Source organism: Dendropsophus ebraccatus, chromosome 11 (genome assembly GCF_027789765.1).
Source record: "Dendropsophus ebraccatus isolate aDenEbr1 chromosome 11, aDenEbr1.pat, whole genome shotgun sequence".
Taxonomy (NCBI): domain Eukaryota; kingdom Metazoa; phylum Chordata; class Amphibia; order Anura; family Hylidae; genus Dendropsophus; species Dendropsophus ebraccatus.
Genome location: NC_091464.1, coordinates 42,851,438 through 42,864,958, shown reverse-complemented (window position 1 = coordinate 42,864,958; position 13,521 = coordinate 42,851,438). Strand labels below are relative to the sequence as shown.

At 39.8% G+C, this 13,521-nt stretch overlaps 1 protein-coding gene across 1 annotated transcript in view; it reads right to left on the bottom strand.

The window, feature by feature from the left end:
• PITPNM3 (PITPNM family member 3) overlaps positions 1-13,521 on the bottom strand; it is a 332,363-nt gene that overhangs the window by 16,618 nt on the left and 302,224 nt on the right. The window contains exon 10 of the mRNA XM_069945444.1: positions 5,128-5,298. Within this exon, the coding sequence (XP_069801545.1) occupies positions 5,128-5,298 (171 nt within the window). The remainder of the gene's footprint in view (positions 1-5,127; positions 5,299-13,521) is intronic.

Here is a 13,521-nt window from a genome sequence, read left to right as displayed (position 1 = left end):
GATTCAGAGTATATATGAACACACTGAATAAATGCAAAACCGGAAATCTGCACAAATTTTCATATCATTTTTTAAAATTAGGCATGGATTTTGGTAAACTTTATCTCTAAGTTCCTCTGACCAGATTAGACTGCAATCCTTTTGACACCAGAGGTTATCCATGAAGACAACCACGCCCAGTTGGTAATGGACGCAGTCCCAATTGGATTAGAACATGGGTCACACACGATCCCCAACCTGACGTGGTTGTCTCCATTGATACCCGGACTTTTAGGACCAAATGGATTGCATGCCCATTCGCCCAGAAGTATCATGTTGTTCTTTATTTCAGCATCAGAAAAAATTAAGTGTTTAAAAACAGTACATGGAAAAATCAGCTTCATGTTCACTGTCAAGATGTTACCCATTAAATGGAAACTACAAGTATCAACAGGTTAGAAGCCTATACCCTGCTGTTATGCCCTATAGTGCACAGAGAGCTGAGGATGAAGGTAATTTTCTTACCTAGATACTCAGCACCATTTTAAGGAAATTTGTGGTATGTTCCCTATGCAAGAAAGAGGGTGTGGTGCACTGAGAGCAGTACTACTGATCAACCCCGGCCAGCCCTCCCCTCCTAATGAGTATTCATCAAGCACTCTGCACCAGTGAGCACCAGAGGGATGTCACTGCAAAGTTCCACCACAATATTCATTAGAAGGGACAGGGCGGCAACAGTGAAGAGAGAGGTAGCCCCACCCCCAGCGCACCAAACCACCACATTTATAATAACAATTCTTTATAATATCAAAGCAGTTAAAGGGGTATTATACTCAAAAAAAACTTTTGATGTGGTTCTACCCATTGCTACTTATTATTTTTTTTGTCTTTTTCTCCCAATCCTGAGCAGACAGAGAGAAAGGCTCACACACAGATTTTTGTGTTTTGGGCAAGGACACTAAATAGATAATTGATAAAACTATGGAATATATTGTTAGTCTCACCATAGGCAGCAACATATGAATACCCCTACACAATACATGTTCAAGTGAAATACTCCTTTAGGCTGCGTTCACACTATGTATATTTCAGTCTGTATATGTATATTTCAGTCAGTATATTTTAGTCAGTATTGCAACCAAAACCAGGAGTGGATTAAAAACACAGAAAGGATCTGTTCACACAATGGTGAAATTGAGTGGATGGCCGCCATTTAATGGCAAATATTTGCTGTTATTTTAAAACAACGGCTGTTATATTGAAATAATGGCCGTTATTTACTGTTATATGGCGGCCATCCACTCAATTTCAACATTGTGTGAACAGATCCTTTCTGTGTTTTTAATCCACTCCTGGTTTTAGTTGCAATACTGACTGAAATATACTGACTGAAATATACGTAGTGTGAACGCAGCCTGAAAGGAGAAGTCTGGCGAAAATTTTTACTAAAGTATTGTATCGCCCCCCAAAAATTATACAAATCCCCAATATACACTTATTTCAGGAAATGCTTATAAAGTCCTTTTTTTTTCCCTGCACTTACTACTGCATCAAGGCTTCACTTCCTGGATAAAATGGTGATGTCACGACCCGACTCCCAGAGCTGTGCGGGCTGTGGCTGCTGGAGAGGATGATGACAGAGGGATGCTCAGTGTCCCTCCAGTGCCCTGTGTTCCTCAGTGTCCCCTACCATCATCCTCTTCAGCGGCAACAGCCCACACAGCTCTGGGAGTCTGGGCGTGATATCACCATTTTATCTAGGAAGTGACATCACCATTTTATCCAGGAAGTGACATCACCATTTTATCCAGGAACTGAAGCATTGATGCAGTAGTAAGTGCAGGTAAAAAAGAAGCACTTTATAAGCATTTCCCATAATAAGTGTATATTGGTGATTTGTATAACTTTTGGGGGCCAGTTCAATACTTTAATAAAAATTTTCACCGGACTTCTCCTTTAACCCCTTAAGGTCAAAGACAATTTTCGTTTTTGCGCTTTTGCTTTTTCCACTTTATGTTTAAAAGGCCATAGCACTTGCATTTTTTCACCTAGAGACCCATATGAGCCCTTATTTTTTGGGACACCAATTGTACTTTGCAATGATAGACTTTATTTTACCATAAAATATGCTGCGAAACCGGAAAAAAAATCATTTGCGCTTTTAAATTGAAAAAAAAATAGGAATTTGTTTTCATTTCAGGGTGTTTCGTGTTTACGCCGTTCAACCTGGGGTAAAACTGACTTGTTATATATGTTCCTCAAGTTGTTACAACGATATGTAACATGTATAACCTTTCTTTTATGTGATGGCTTTTAAAAAATTCTAAACATTGTTAACAAATATATGTTCCTTAAAATCGCTCTATTACCATGCCTATAGCGCTTTTATCCTTTGGTCTATGGGGCTGATTGAGGTGTAATTTTTTTGTGCCATGATGTGTTCTTTCTATCCGTACCTTCATTGCGCACATGCAACTTTTTGATCGCTTTTGATTACATTTTTTCTGGATTTGACGCGACCAAAAATGCGCAATTTTGCACTTTGGAATTTTTTTGCGCTTGTGGCGTTTACCGTGCGTGATCAGGAATGTGATTAATTAATAGTTTGGGCAATTACACGCGCGGCGATACCAAATATGTTTGTTTCTTTATTTATATTTATAAAATGGGAAAAGGGGGGTGATTTGGACTTTTATTAGGGGTGGGGATTTTTTATTAATAAAAAAAAAATTTTACTTTTTTTTTACATTAACAAGAAGTCCCCCTGGGAGATTTGTATATACACAGCACTGATCTCTTATAGAGATAAATGCTGTGTATATACACAGCAAAGATCGATTAGATCGGTGATAGATTGCTTTGGCCTGCTGCAGGCCAGTGCAATGTATTGCCAAGCTGGGATCAACGTCATTGCGACGCTGAGGCCCGGCATGGGCAGAAGGACAGGCGGGGAGATCTGACCCACTAGACACCAGGGATGCACGGAGCAAAGCCTCTAAATGCAGCTGTCAGGTTTGACAGCTGCATTTAGAGGCTTAATTAGCCGGCGTGGCGCTCCCCGGCTGTACATAACAGTCGGGAGCAGCACCGTTCAGAGTGGGGTCCCGTCGGGACTCCTCTCTGAACTCCCCCCGCGGCACCATGACATATCAGATATGTCATGGGTCGCTAAGGGGTTAATCATGAATTAAACACTAAAAAATAAACCAAATAGCTCTACTTGTCATATGCTGGACCTCTGACCCTTATTTTCATGTTTTTTTTGTTGTTGAAATCAGGCAAACATATACTATAGGATTATCTCTAAATTAAATAAGTTATTCATGCTTATAAAAACATGGCTGCATTCATCCAGAAACACCACCTCTCATTCCTGTTTGGGGGTGGTTTTACAGCTCAGTTCTATTTCTTTCCTCAGTTTAATATTACATAGTGTATATATAGATGTATTCTTTATAAGCAATGTATATTGTTTAGGCCTCCAACATACTTTGATATTTTACAAACACGTTTATAAGATTTCAGAGCACTCTAGTGTTTATTTGTCCTCATTTGCATGCACGCTGGGTACAAAACAAACAGTAGAAAGGCTGTATGCTTTGTTAAACCAAAAACAATAGAAAATGATTACACAACATTTAAACGCACTTTAATCCATTGTCTTACTTTATACTGTGTACTGTAGAAAAACTTTTATTTTATTCAGCAACACAACAGAAATTATCTGGTATTGTCACCCGGCATATAATTGCAAACGAGAACTCCAGTGAGATTTCTGCATTTTCCGCTTTTATTACAACAATAACCTAAGGGGGCAGTCACACGTTCTATGATTGCAATCCCTGCATAAATGATGTTCTATGGACTGGAATCACAGAACTCCCGACATGATTCATTATGATGCTGGAAGCTCAGAATCAGTTCAAGTTCTAGGCAGCTATGTCAGTACAGTAGCGTAAAGAAATGTTTCAGAGCTCCCGGCAATATAATTAATCATGATGCTGGGAGCTCCGCCTTCTGTTCTGCACCACAACGTCGGTATATACGGACCGTGCGCGAAACGTGTAAATGCCTCCTAACACTGGAAAAATGTTATCTAAGTAACTTTAAGGTAGATGGCCTCTTTGCTTTGAGTGTTTCATCCTGTATGTCCCAGTAATGCCCGTTCTAAATAATTAAGACTTTAAACATAGTAAGTCTGAAAAATGGGAACTCCTGATGCCAATTCACAGAACTTTTTTTTATATTTTTTTTTAAAGTTTACAGTTGTCAATGGGTATAAAATCACAGATACAAATACACTGTGATATTAAAGAAGTCTTATTAAACTTACATTGAAAACTTCATTGATCTGATGGAGCTAGTGCTACTTCATCCACTTAAAGGAGAAGTCCAGGCAAAGCTATTTTTTTTACCAAGTGCTGGGGAGGGGGAGGACAAAAAAAATAATGGTGCTTGTTCTAGTAAAAAGTGATCTTTTATCATCTGTGGATTGTGCTACCTGGATGGGGCTTCACGTCTGCAGCGCCACTTAGCCCCTCCCACAATGGTACTGTAGTTCCTCCCCTCCTTGACGTCAATGCGCATAGGCCCTGCCCCATCGGCGGCCATTGGTATGGGCTGACCTAGAGGGAGTGGGGCCTAGACCTTTAGACCAGCCTGCTCCAATGGTCATCGAGGGGGTGGGGCCTATACGTTGTGATGTCACTGATGGGTGGGGCTAATTGGCACTTTGAACGAGAAGCCCCCTCCAGGGGGCACAATCTGCAGATGATACAAGATCACTTTTTACTGAAACAAGCACCATGATGCATGATATAAAATAAGGGATGAAAACTGCAAAATATACCCTTTACACCTGTGTAGAGAAGTCGTAATGCAAAAAGGGGGTGACAGTGTCACTTTAATGTGTGCAGACCAAATCAGTGAGTCCATTAACCAAGGAACCTAGCACTGAAATGCACTAATACATTTATATAACTATTATTATGCCTGTTCATTGACTTGTGCTCACCTTGGAGCTGTTATTTGTGTTACATCACATACTATACAGTTTGATGGAAACTGATGATGTGCTGCCGAAATGTTTCCTGGGTTCTACAGTGCAATGTTGGCATCAAATCATAATACCATATCAACAAAGGTTACCTAATAGGTAAGACTTTCCATCTCCAAGTGGATCTTTCTGGTATCTGGGAACATTGAATGGTGGAAGCAAGTGGAATGACTTCTCCAGCAAAGGTTCCAGTCTTGAGGCAGATGGATCAGCAGAGTGAAAAAAGCTGTAAACCTGACTACATGCAGGACGGGCCCGGCACACTGCAAAAAAAATAAATAAATAGCATTAAAATAGGCAAATAAATTAGGCTACTAAAAATGGAAAATTCCAAAAAATTAACACTAACAAGAATAAAAATGTAAAAAGATAGTACTGGTATGCTTGGTATACAACATACTGACCAGAGAGATCATTTATGGTGTTTACCGTGTTTGACAGTCTCCCTGTTAGTGACTGGCAGATAACTTTAAGAGGGACCGCCCACTGGACTCATAAGCCCAGAATGAGCATAAATTGCAGGGATGAAAAAGCTATACTAATCTTTTTTCTTCTCTTGCAATACAGTATATTACTAAATGAATACTTAAGGTAGGTACAAAGAATTTATTAAAGGGATATTTCCAGGTGTTGACCTAGCAACATCAATTCACAGGATTGGGGATACATGTATGATTGCCTAGTTTTAATCACTCATCTCAAGAACAGGGGTTTTGAATTTCCTGTCTAAATGGCGCGGCAGTCACACTCCATTTATTGCCAAAGATAGATGAGTGTTGTCCACAGCTATCACAATACATTCAATTATTTGATGTGATATATCTATATGTATTCAAAAGATGTAAATAATTGTTATACACCTGTACAATTGCATATGGCTGCCTTTGACTCTCATTGTGTACTTAATTGACCCTTTTTATTGAAAATTGTAATGACTTCTTGACAATGCACTTGAGGCAGAGATTTGTCAGCCCAATGTATCCACAACAAATACTATTTTGGCCTATTTTATCTAAGGATACTGTCTGGGAATATGCATATGTTTGGTATACACGTAGACGTAGAGGTCAAACATGATGTCAACCAAGACTCATAGCACGGACACTTATGTACTGAAAATACGACAGGATGCTATTATGAAAATACTAAGCAGGAACCCAATATAAGCTTGCTGACAGCCTTCACGTGTCAACAGAGTAAAAGCAAATGAGGTGAAAATATATGCAGAAAATATTGATCTAAAATCTTCCCAGTAGATTTAGCATCTAATGTATCTACAACTGCATTGAGCCATAATCATTTCTCCCATTAGTTAGGACACTTGCAACTGGTTTGCTATCAAATTCAACAGCTCAGTTCTTTCCTTTAAATGACTTGGATCAGGGCGGCATTGATTTAACAAAATAGAAGCAGGTTCAGCTATGAATTCTATTTCAGTTTCTTATTACAAAGACTGATGTATGAACGTACGGTACAGTAGGCAGAGTCGGCTTTAGGGAGCAAGCAGATAGACTGTGCAGGTAGCATCTACTAAACAACCAAAAATCGACAAGGACAACATTAGGGCTTGTGCCGATGGCTATGGATTCGCATAGCGTTATATGCACTTGGAGGTGAACTCAATCATAGGAGATAGCCATGGCAATGGATGGATTCACACTATATATGTAAGATACAAAGAAATTGCATCAACTATTGTGTAAAGTAAGATAAGATCTGTTGAGAATTTTTTTCCTATTCATTGAAGCAGGAAAATATTTTCAAGATTCATTTAGTTTTAGGGTCCTATTACACAAAGCGTTTTTTTAACGACTAACAATTAACGATTGCAAACGAGATTGTTTATCCTTAACCTGAAATCGTTCACCATATTACACAGAACGATGGTTGTTAGATACGATCTTTACTACGATTGTTATTGTAATCGTTTCTATGATCATTTATTCCTTCTGATCCCAGCAAAACAATGTGCAATGACACTGAACGATTAGTGAAAAAATGCGGAACTTGAGCGAATGAATGTGGAATTACAGTGAACGATTAACGATAATTTTAGGTTCAGATCTAAATCAATGGTCAACGACATACTAACGATTTTTCGTTGCCTGCAATTACACAGAACAATTATTGTTTAAATTGGAATGATTAAACGATTTTTTTGCACAATAATTGTCCCGTATAATAGGGCCCTTAGTTATTAACCTGTGCTGCAGTGATAGTTGTACTGAGTATAGTCATTGTGTAACATACTGTAACAATCTAACAATTCTAAATATACACATAGGATTAAAGATCCCTGGTATATTTAGTGTATGCTTAGTCACGTACCGCCCTACAGTCTATTTATATGGATACGTCATGTACTGTATCTGAAGCTTTTGATCTTGCAGCAGCATGGTGGGTCTATCACAGTGTGTGCCTCAGTAGGGGAACCACAAAGACATTCTGCCTTGGTGAATATACACATGGGGACCACATAACAAGAAGCATAAATAAGAACAGTCATGTCACTGTTATCAATCATATTCCCACCAGTAAACAATGCAATCTAATACCTAATGTAGAACATTTAGAGAACTTCTAGATGTATATCCCCTTGATTTTGAGCACTGACGAGTCTTACCCTGGGTCTCCTGACAATGACAAGACTGTTTATTTATACCATGCAGCTCCGGCGTGTTGTTTTCTCGATTACAGAAATGGTGACAATTACACAGACATTTTACAGTAGAGGAACAAATATTTTTAGTGTCTCTCAGGATAATTTGTTTTGTTTTTCTTACTGTCATTTCATTCTTATTGCAAGTATATTATGTCAATGACAACAACACCACAAATATATTTATTGAAATGTCAACTGCATAACAGAGAAAGTTTTTACCTTTATAAGAAACAGATTCCCATGACGGGAGGAGTGTTTATGGCAAGTCCTGGCACTTGAAGGTTACTGGTGCATATATATATATATATACACACAGTATGTATATATATATATATATATATATATATATATATATATATATATATATATATAAAATCACACACACATACACAAGAGCAGTTCAGGGTAACTACAACAAAAACATCAAAATCCTAAAAGTTGTCAAAACCCCAACTATGTTAACAGTCCCAATCAGTTCTGTCCCCACATTTTTTGGCCGTTTTACAGCAGTTTTTTCAACAGACATCCTTTTGGTGGCAGTTCAATGCAAATTATAGCCATACATTTACATAAACTGGACGCATTTTGGTGCTAAAATTACGTTAGTCGAAAAAAATGGCTGAAAAACAGACCCCCCCCCCCCCCCCCAAAAAAAAAGACGTTGTGGGAACATAGCCATAAAATTGAATCGTATTTATTCTTTAGTACAGGGCTTATAAAATATGGCTTCTCAGTAAACAGGTAAATGGATTTGTTTCGGTGGTTCCAGACTCACAAAATGTGTTCAGAAACATAGATCAGAGAAGCTACTCCTGTAATTGATTCCATACATACAAGCCTTAGTGCAGCAGCATCACATGCTCCTAATGTTTCATTCTCTATGGTATCAACCTTTTTAGTTCTGACTTCCCATTGCTAAGATGCATTATGCTATCCAAGTTTCTGAGATCTAAATGCCTTTCAGTAAAGTACAGCACTCTGCAATCATAGATATACAATGCCTCTGGAGTTGTGTATTTTTATAGGGTCTATGGGTAGTTTCTAACACATACTTAGGACCCGTCCCCAATTCTGACATGTCACTTTTTGTAAATACTTGAACTCATGAAAGACTTTTGAGAAAGGATACCCTGAAATTACATGTGATGTTCATATTATTTATCCTTAAAATATATGAATAAATTGAAAACTGGGTGTTAGCAGCTGAAAGTGTTTCCAAGGAACCACCCAATCAGATCTGACCGTGTCCCATAAGGTAGGAACACACCTTAATTGACAAAGGGAATAGTAACATCCAATTATCAGTTTGTTTGTTTGTTTATTTATACATAGGTATAGATATAGGTATGGGTAAAGATGAGGGAATTTATTTTTAAGTTCGTTTAGCAGGTTTGCCGAATGCATCAAAACAGGTGCCAGAAAAGCCTGCTAGACACCAATGGAAAGCTGCATCTACACTACTGTGTTTCCACCCCCGTGAAGCTGCGTGTCTACCCGTTTCTGGCCCTGCATGAAAGTGAAACTAAAGAGGAGAAAAGCAGCAGGTTGGCAGTGTGATGCAGGTGGTCATGAGCAATGTACTTACCCGGAGTCTGGCCATCAGTGAGAGCTTATGGGAGGGCCTGAGGAGGATGAGAAGCCCAGGCATCCATGTGTGCCTATGGTGTGGCTTGAGGAGGAGGAAGATATGGTGTCATGGCAAGCGACTCCTGCCCAAGTACAAGGAGGCAGGGCTGAGGAGCCAGTTCAATGCAATCCACCACCATCATACTGGAAAGCAGTTTTGGACCTGGATGCTCAAGTAAGTGACTGGAGTGTAGAAGTCCAAGAGAGGCCATCAAGCATGTACAGCAGTCCCACTGAAACCAGCAAGCCGTGCTGAGAATGCAGCAGTCTCAAAGAGGCCATCAGGCATGCCTGAGCCTGCAGAAGTTCCACTAAGGTTGTTCCAGAGGCCATCAAGCTATACTGAGCATGCAGCAGTCTCACTAAGGCCGTTAGTGGCAGAAGTTCATTTCCAGGCCCAGTTGCTGACCCAGACAGGGAGTTTGGAAGAGAGCCATACTTAGGTCCAGAACACTGTCAGAGAGAATGGACACCCCTCCTGTGGCAGAACCTACTTCCTCCGGTCCACATAAGAAATATAAGAGCTGGTTTAGGAAAAAGAAAGAGAAAGAGTGGGCAGTGCAAAGACATCTGGAACAGCCAAACCTTGGAGAACAGTGTCCTGAATGGAGAGAAGTTGTAGTCTTTAAATTTGATATAGTGAGAGGATGTGGTTTTGTCAGGGATCTCAAAAAAGGGCTTTCTATTTTTTGTGAATCGTCACTCTTTCAGAAGTAAAGAGGTGGAGTACACCCCCATGTAGGGCCTACACAACTAAGTGTGTTACTTTGGGAATCTCCATCATAAGAACCTGAGATGTGGGAGGAATAAGAATCACACCAGACTGTGCAGGCCTAGGTGGAGACACTTGAGGGTCTGGGTTTGACACCTCCTAAAGTAGAAGCCATCCATCGAGCACCCAAATCCACCTTGCCAGTCCCTTCTACTTCTAAGGCAGTCCCCAAGTCGGCAGATACCATCTCAGCTTATCCTGTAGTGGCAGTCCCCAAGTTGGCAGGTACCATCTCAACTTCTCCTATAATGGTAGTGCCCATAGCTTAAAAATGTACATTAATTCACTTCCAAAAAGTGTGTTTCTGTTATGTGTTTTTGGATACAATAAAGATGAAGCTTTTAAGGGTAAGTGCTGTGGTATGTAATCTTTTTGTATATACTTATATGGACCTATGTGTTAAGCTGAGCACCACCTACAGCACTGATGAGATGTGATTGCACACCTGACTGAGCACAAACGCCTGGGACCTGTAGTGCCGGTGAGATTAACAACTGTGGACTGTCACTTCCAAGAACGTTAAGGTATAATTTACACCTTTTTGCTTGCACATTTTTTTTTTTTTTTTGGGGGGGGGGGGGGGAATTAGTTGAGGAAAAGAAAAATAATAAATCCATTATCTATCTGTTTTCTTTTAAAGTTAACAAAAAGTCCACTTCCACTGGGATTTACAGTGTTTCAACAACTGGAAAGTCACAGATTAGAGCCCAATGTTCTTGGTATAAAAGGGTTTCTGTGTCACTTTACTGTCAGATGCAGACTGCATGTAATCTCAATAATACCATGATCTCTGGAAACCAATATGTATGTGTCTGTAACCCGGAAAGCTTCCAGGCCTAGTTATGGCTGGAATAAGATATAGAAAGATTAGAGGAGGGTGACGATAATTCAGATAGTAATAGTGAAAAGCAGGCAGAGATAAATAGGAATATGTTGAAGCCGAGATGCTTCAGAGGACTGTTGGGAAGTATTAGAGAAGTTAATCAATGAACCAGTTTAAAGCTGCTCAGATTTGCTAGACTGCACAATTGAATCATAAATGTTGTGCACTGAAGAAAACCCATCAGCCTGGGGACACATAAATGCACATTACTTATGCCGGCAAGGACTTCTGGTATTCATGTGTACAATAAATGGGGAAATCTGATTTTTACACATAAGGATTGGAGCACAGAAGCTAGTCAAACCATTAGAGTAAGTTCACACAGCAGAGAATGCAGGCAGAAAAATCGGACATGGATTATAAGCTTAAACCATAGTGGAATCCTTGAAGAATTTGAATGAGAAACAGTTGTGCGAAAAATGCAGTCCGATATCCAGGCATCTTGTTACAGAGCAAGAGGAGCTGAGCACACAGATATAGAGTGGAAGAAGTTCTAGGATAACTTGTAATTTATATATGGAAACCTATGTTATCCTGGGCTATGTTATTAATTAAGTAGTCCTGCTCAATCATTTGCAGTACTCTCTAAATGCTTTCACGACCTGGGGTCATTGATTTTTGGACATCAGCTTATGGGATCATAATGATCCCATAAGCTGATGTCCCTATGTCTGCCACCTCTCCTCTGTCCCCTGCCACTGTCACAAACTTGTGAAAGCGGCAGGGGAGAGAGGAGAGGGGGCAGAGCGCACGGCGGAGCGCCCAGCGTGTGCCATGCCTTACCTCCCTCCTACACGCCAGCCTCCGTAGCAAGGAAGCCTGAGGCTTCCGGTTTCCATGGCTACCATCGGGGCTCTGCGATCACTTCGCAGAGCCCTGATGGACAGCGGACAGAAAATTCTCCCTCTGTAGAGGGAGAATTCTATGTCAAGAGCCCTATAGATGCTGTGGTCGTGCTGACCGACAGCAGTATCTATAGGGTTATCTCTCAGCACCAGAGCATGGCTCCGGTGCTGAGAGTTGTGGCGGGTCCCCAGCTAACAGTGCGTCTGTGTTATCCTCGATCGTAAATTAACGTCGCTGTAGCCGCTCACTTGACTACTTGTCCCAGTAAGGCATTTAAAAAAAATATGCAAATGGTGGAATACCGCAGGGCTCAGTATTGGGTCCACTTCTTTTTAACATGTTAATGGCTACAGAGTAGAATCTCCATATTTGCAGATGACACTTAACTGGGTAAAAGTAATCAGCACAGAAGGGGGATAATATCATATTACAGAGAGATTTGGAGAAGCTGGAGGATTGGGAAGAAAAATGGCAAAAGAAAGTGGAAACAATGTGGAACAATGAAAAGTTATGCATTTGGGCCATACAAATACCAAGTACAATTTTGTGCTATATAATAAAACACTCTGTAAAACTGTTTACGAAAAGGACAGGCTTTAAATTACAGCTCTGCGATAGAACACCAGTTCTATCTCCATCGATAGATCTCCAGTTGACTAAAAATTCTCAGACCTGATCCAATGCTTGTATAAAGCCTGCAGTATGATTTAGTGTTTATAGAGCTTTCCTGTCACTTTTCGTCTTTTCCTGTCAGTTCCGTTTCTGCTGAATGAGTCTGAAAAGTGACAAACAACATTCTAAGATAAAGATGTGCCCAAAGCAACTCATTTTTTTCATACAAAAAAGTTCTACACATTGTTAATGGAATTAAGGTTTATTTCACAACATTTCTTTCATTACCCAATCCGGCTATGTTCACACAACGTCCAAAATAAGGGGCCCGATTTTAATATTTAATAAAAGTCAGTTTTTGCCGCGATTTAACTGACTGCAATGGCAATGCATTGAAGTCAATGAGAAGACTGACGTCCAATGCACACAATGTATTGAATAAGGGACGATTTTGCCACGGGCGTCAAAATAATGAACATGATCATTATTTTCGGACGTCTTGTGCAAACAGCGGATGTTTTTTATTAGTAGTTCACACACAGTTTCTTTTCTCATCGTTCTTTCTCAGTTTTTACAATTAAATTCAATGGTCTTTTCAATTAAGACACACCCAAAGGTCAATTAGTAACCCCAAACTAGAATAATATGCAAACACCAGTCATTGCACTAAGGGGAGGCAAGGGTGCTAAATGACGTCAGTTATTTTAGACTCAAAATAACAGACGTCATTTTAAACGGAGCTCAAAAGACATTGTGTGAACATAGCCTTCATCTTAAGGCTATGTTCACACACAGTATTTCCGTCAGTCTTTTTTTTAACCAAAACCATTAGTTGGAACTGACAGGGCAAAATGATAATGGAAAAATTTGCACAGATTCTGAGTTTTCAACCCACTCCTAGTTTTGGCTAAATATAGATTGACCAAAAGACTGAGGGAAATACTATGTTTGAACATAGCCTAAAGGGGTTATGCCGGGTTTACAAAAACACGGCCACTTTCTTCCATAGACAGTTCAGGTCTCTAGTTTCTTCCAGAGGCAGTTTTTGTCTCCAGTTCAGGTGTGGTTTTTAATTTAGCTCCATT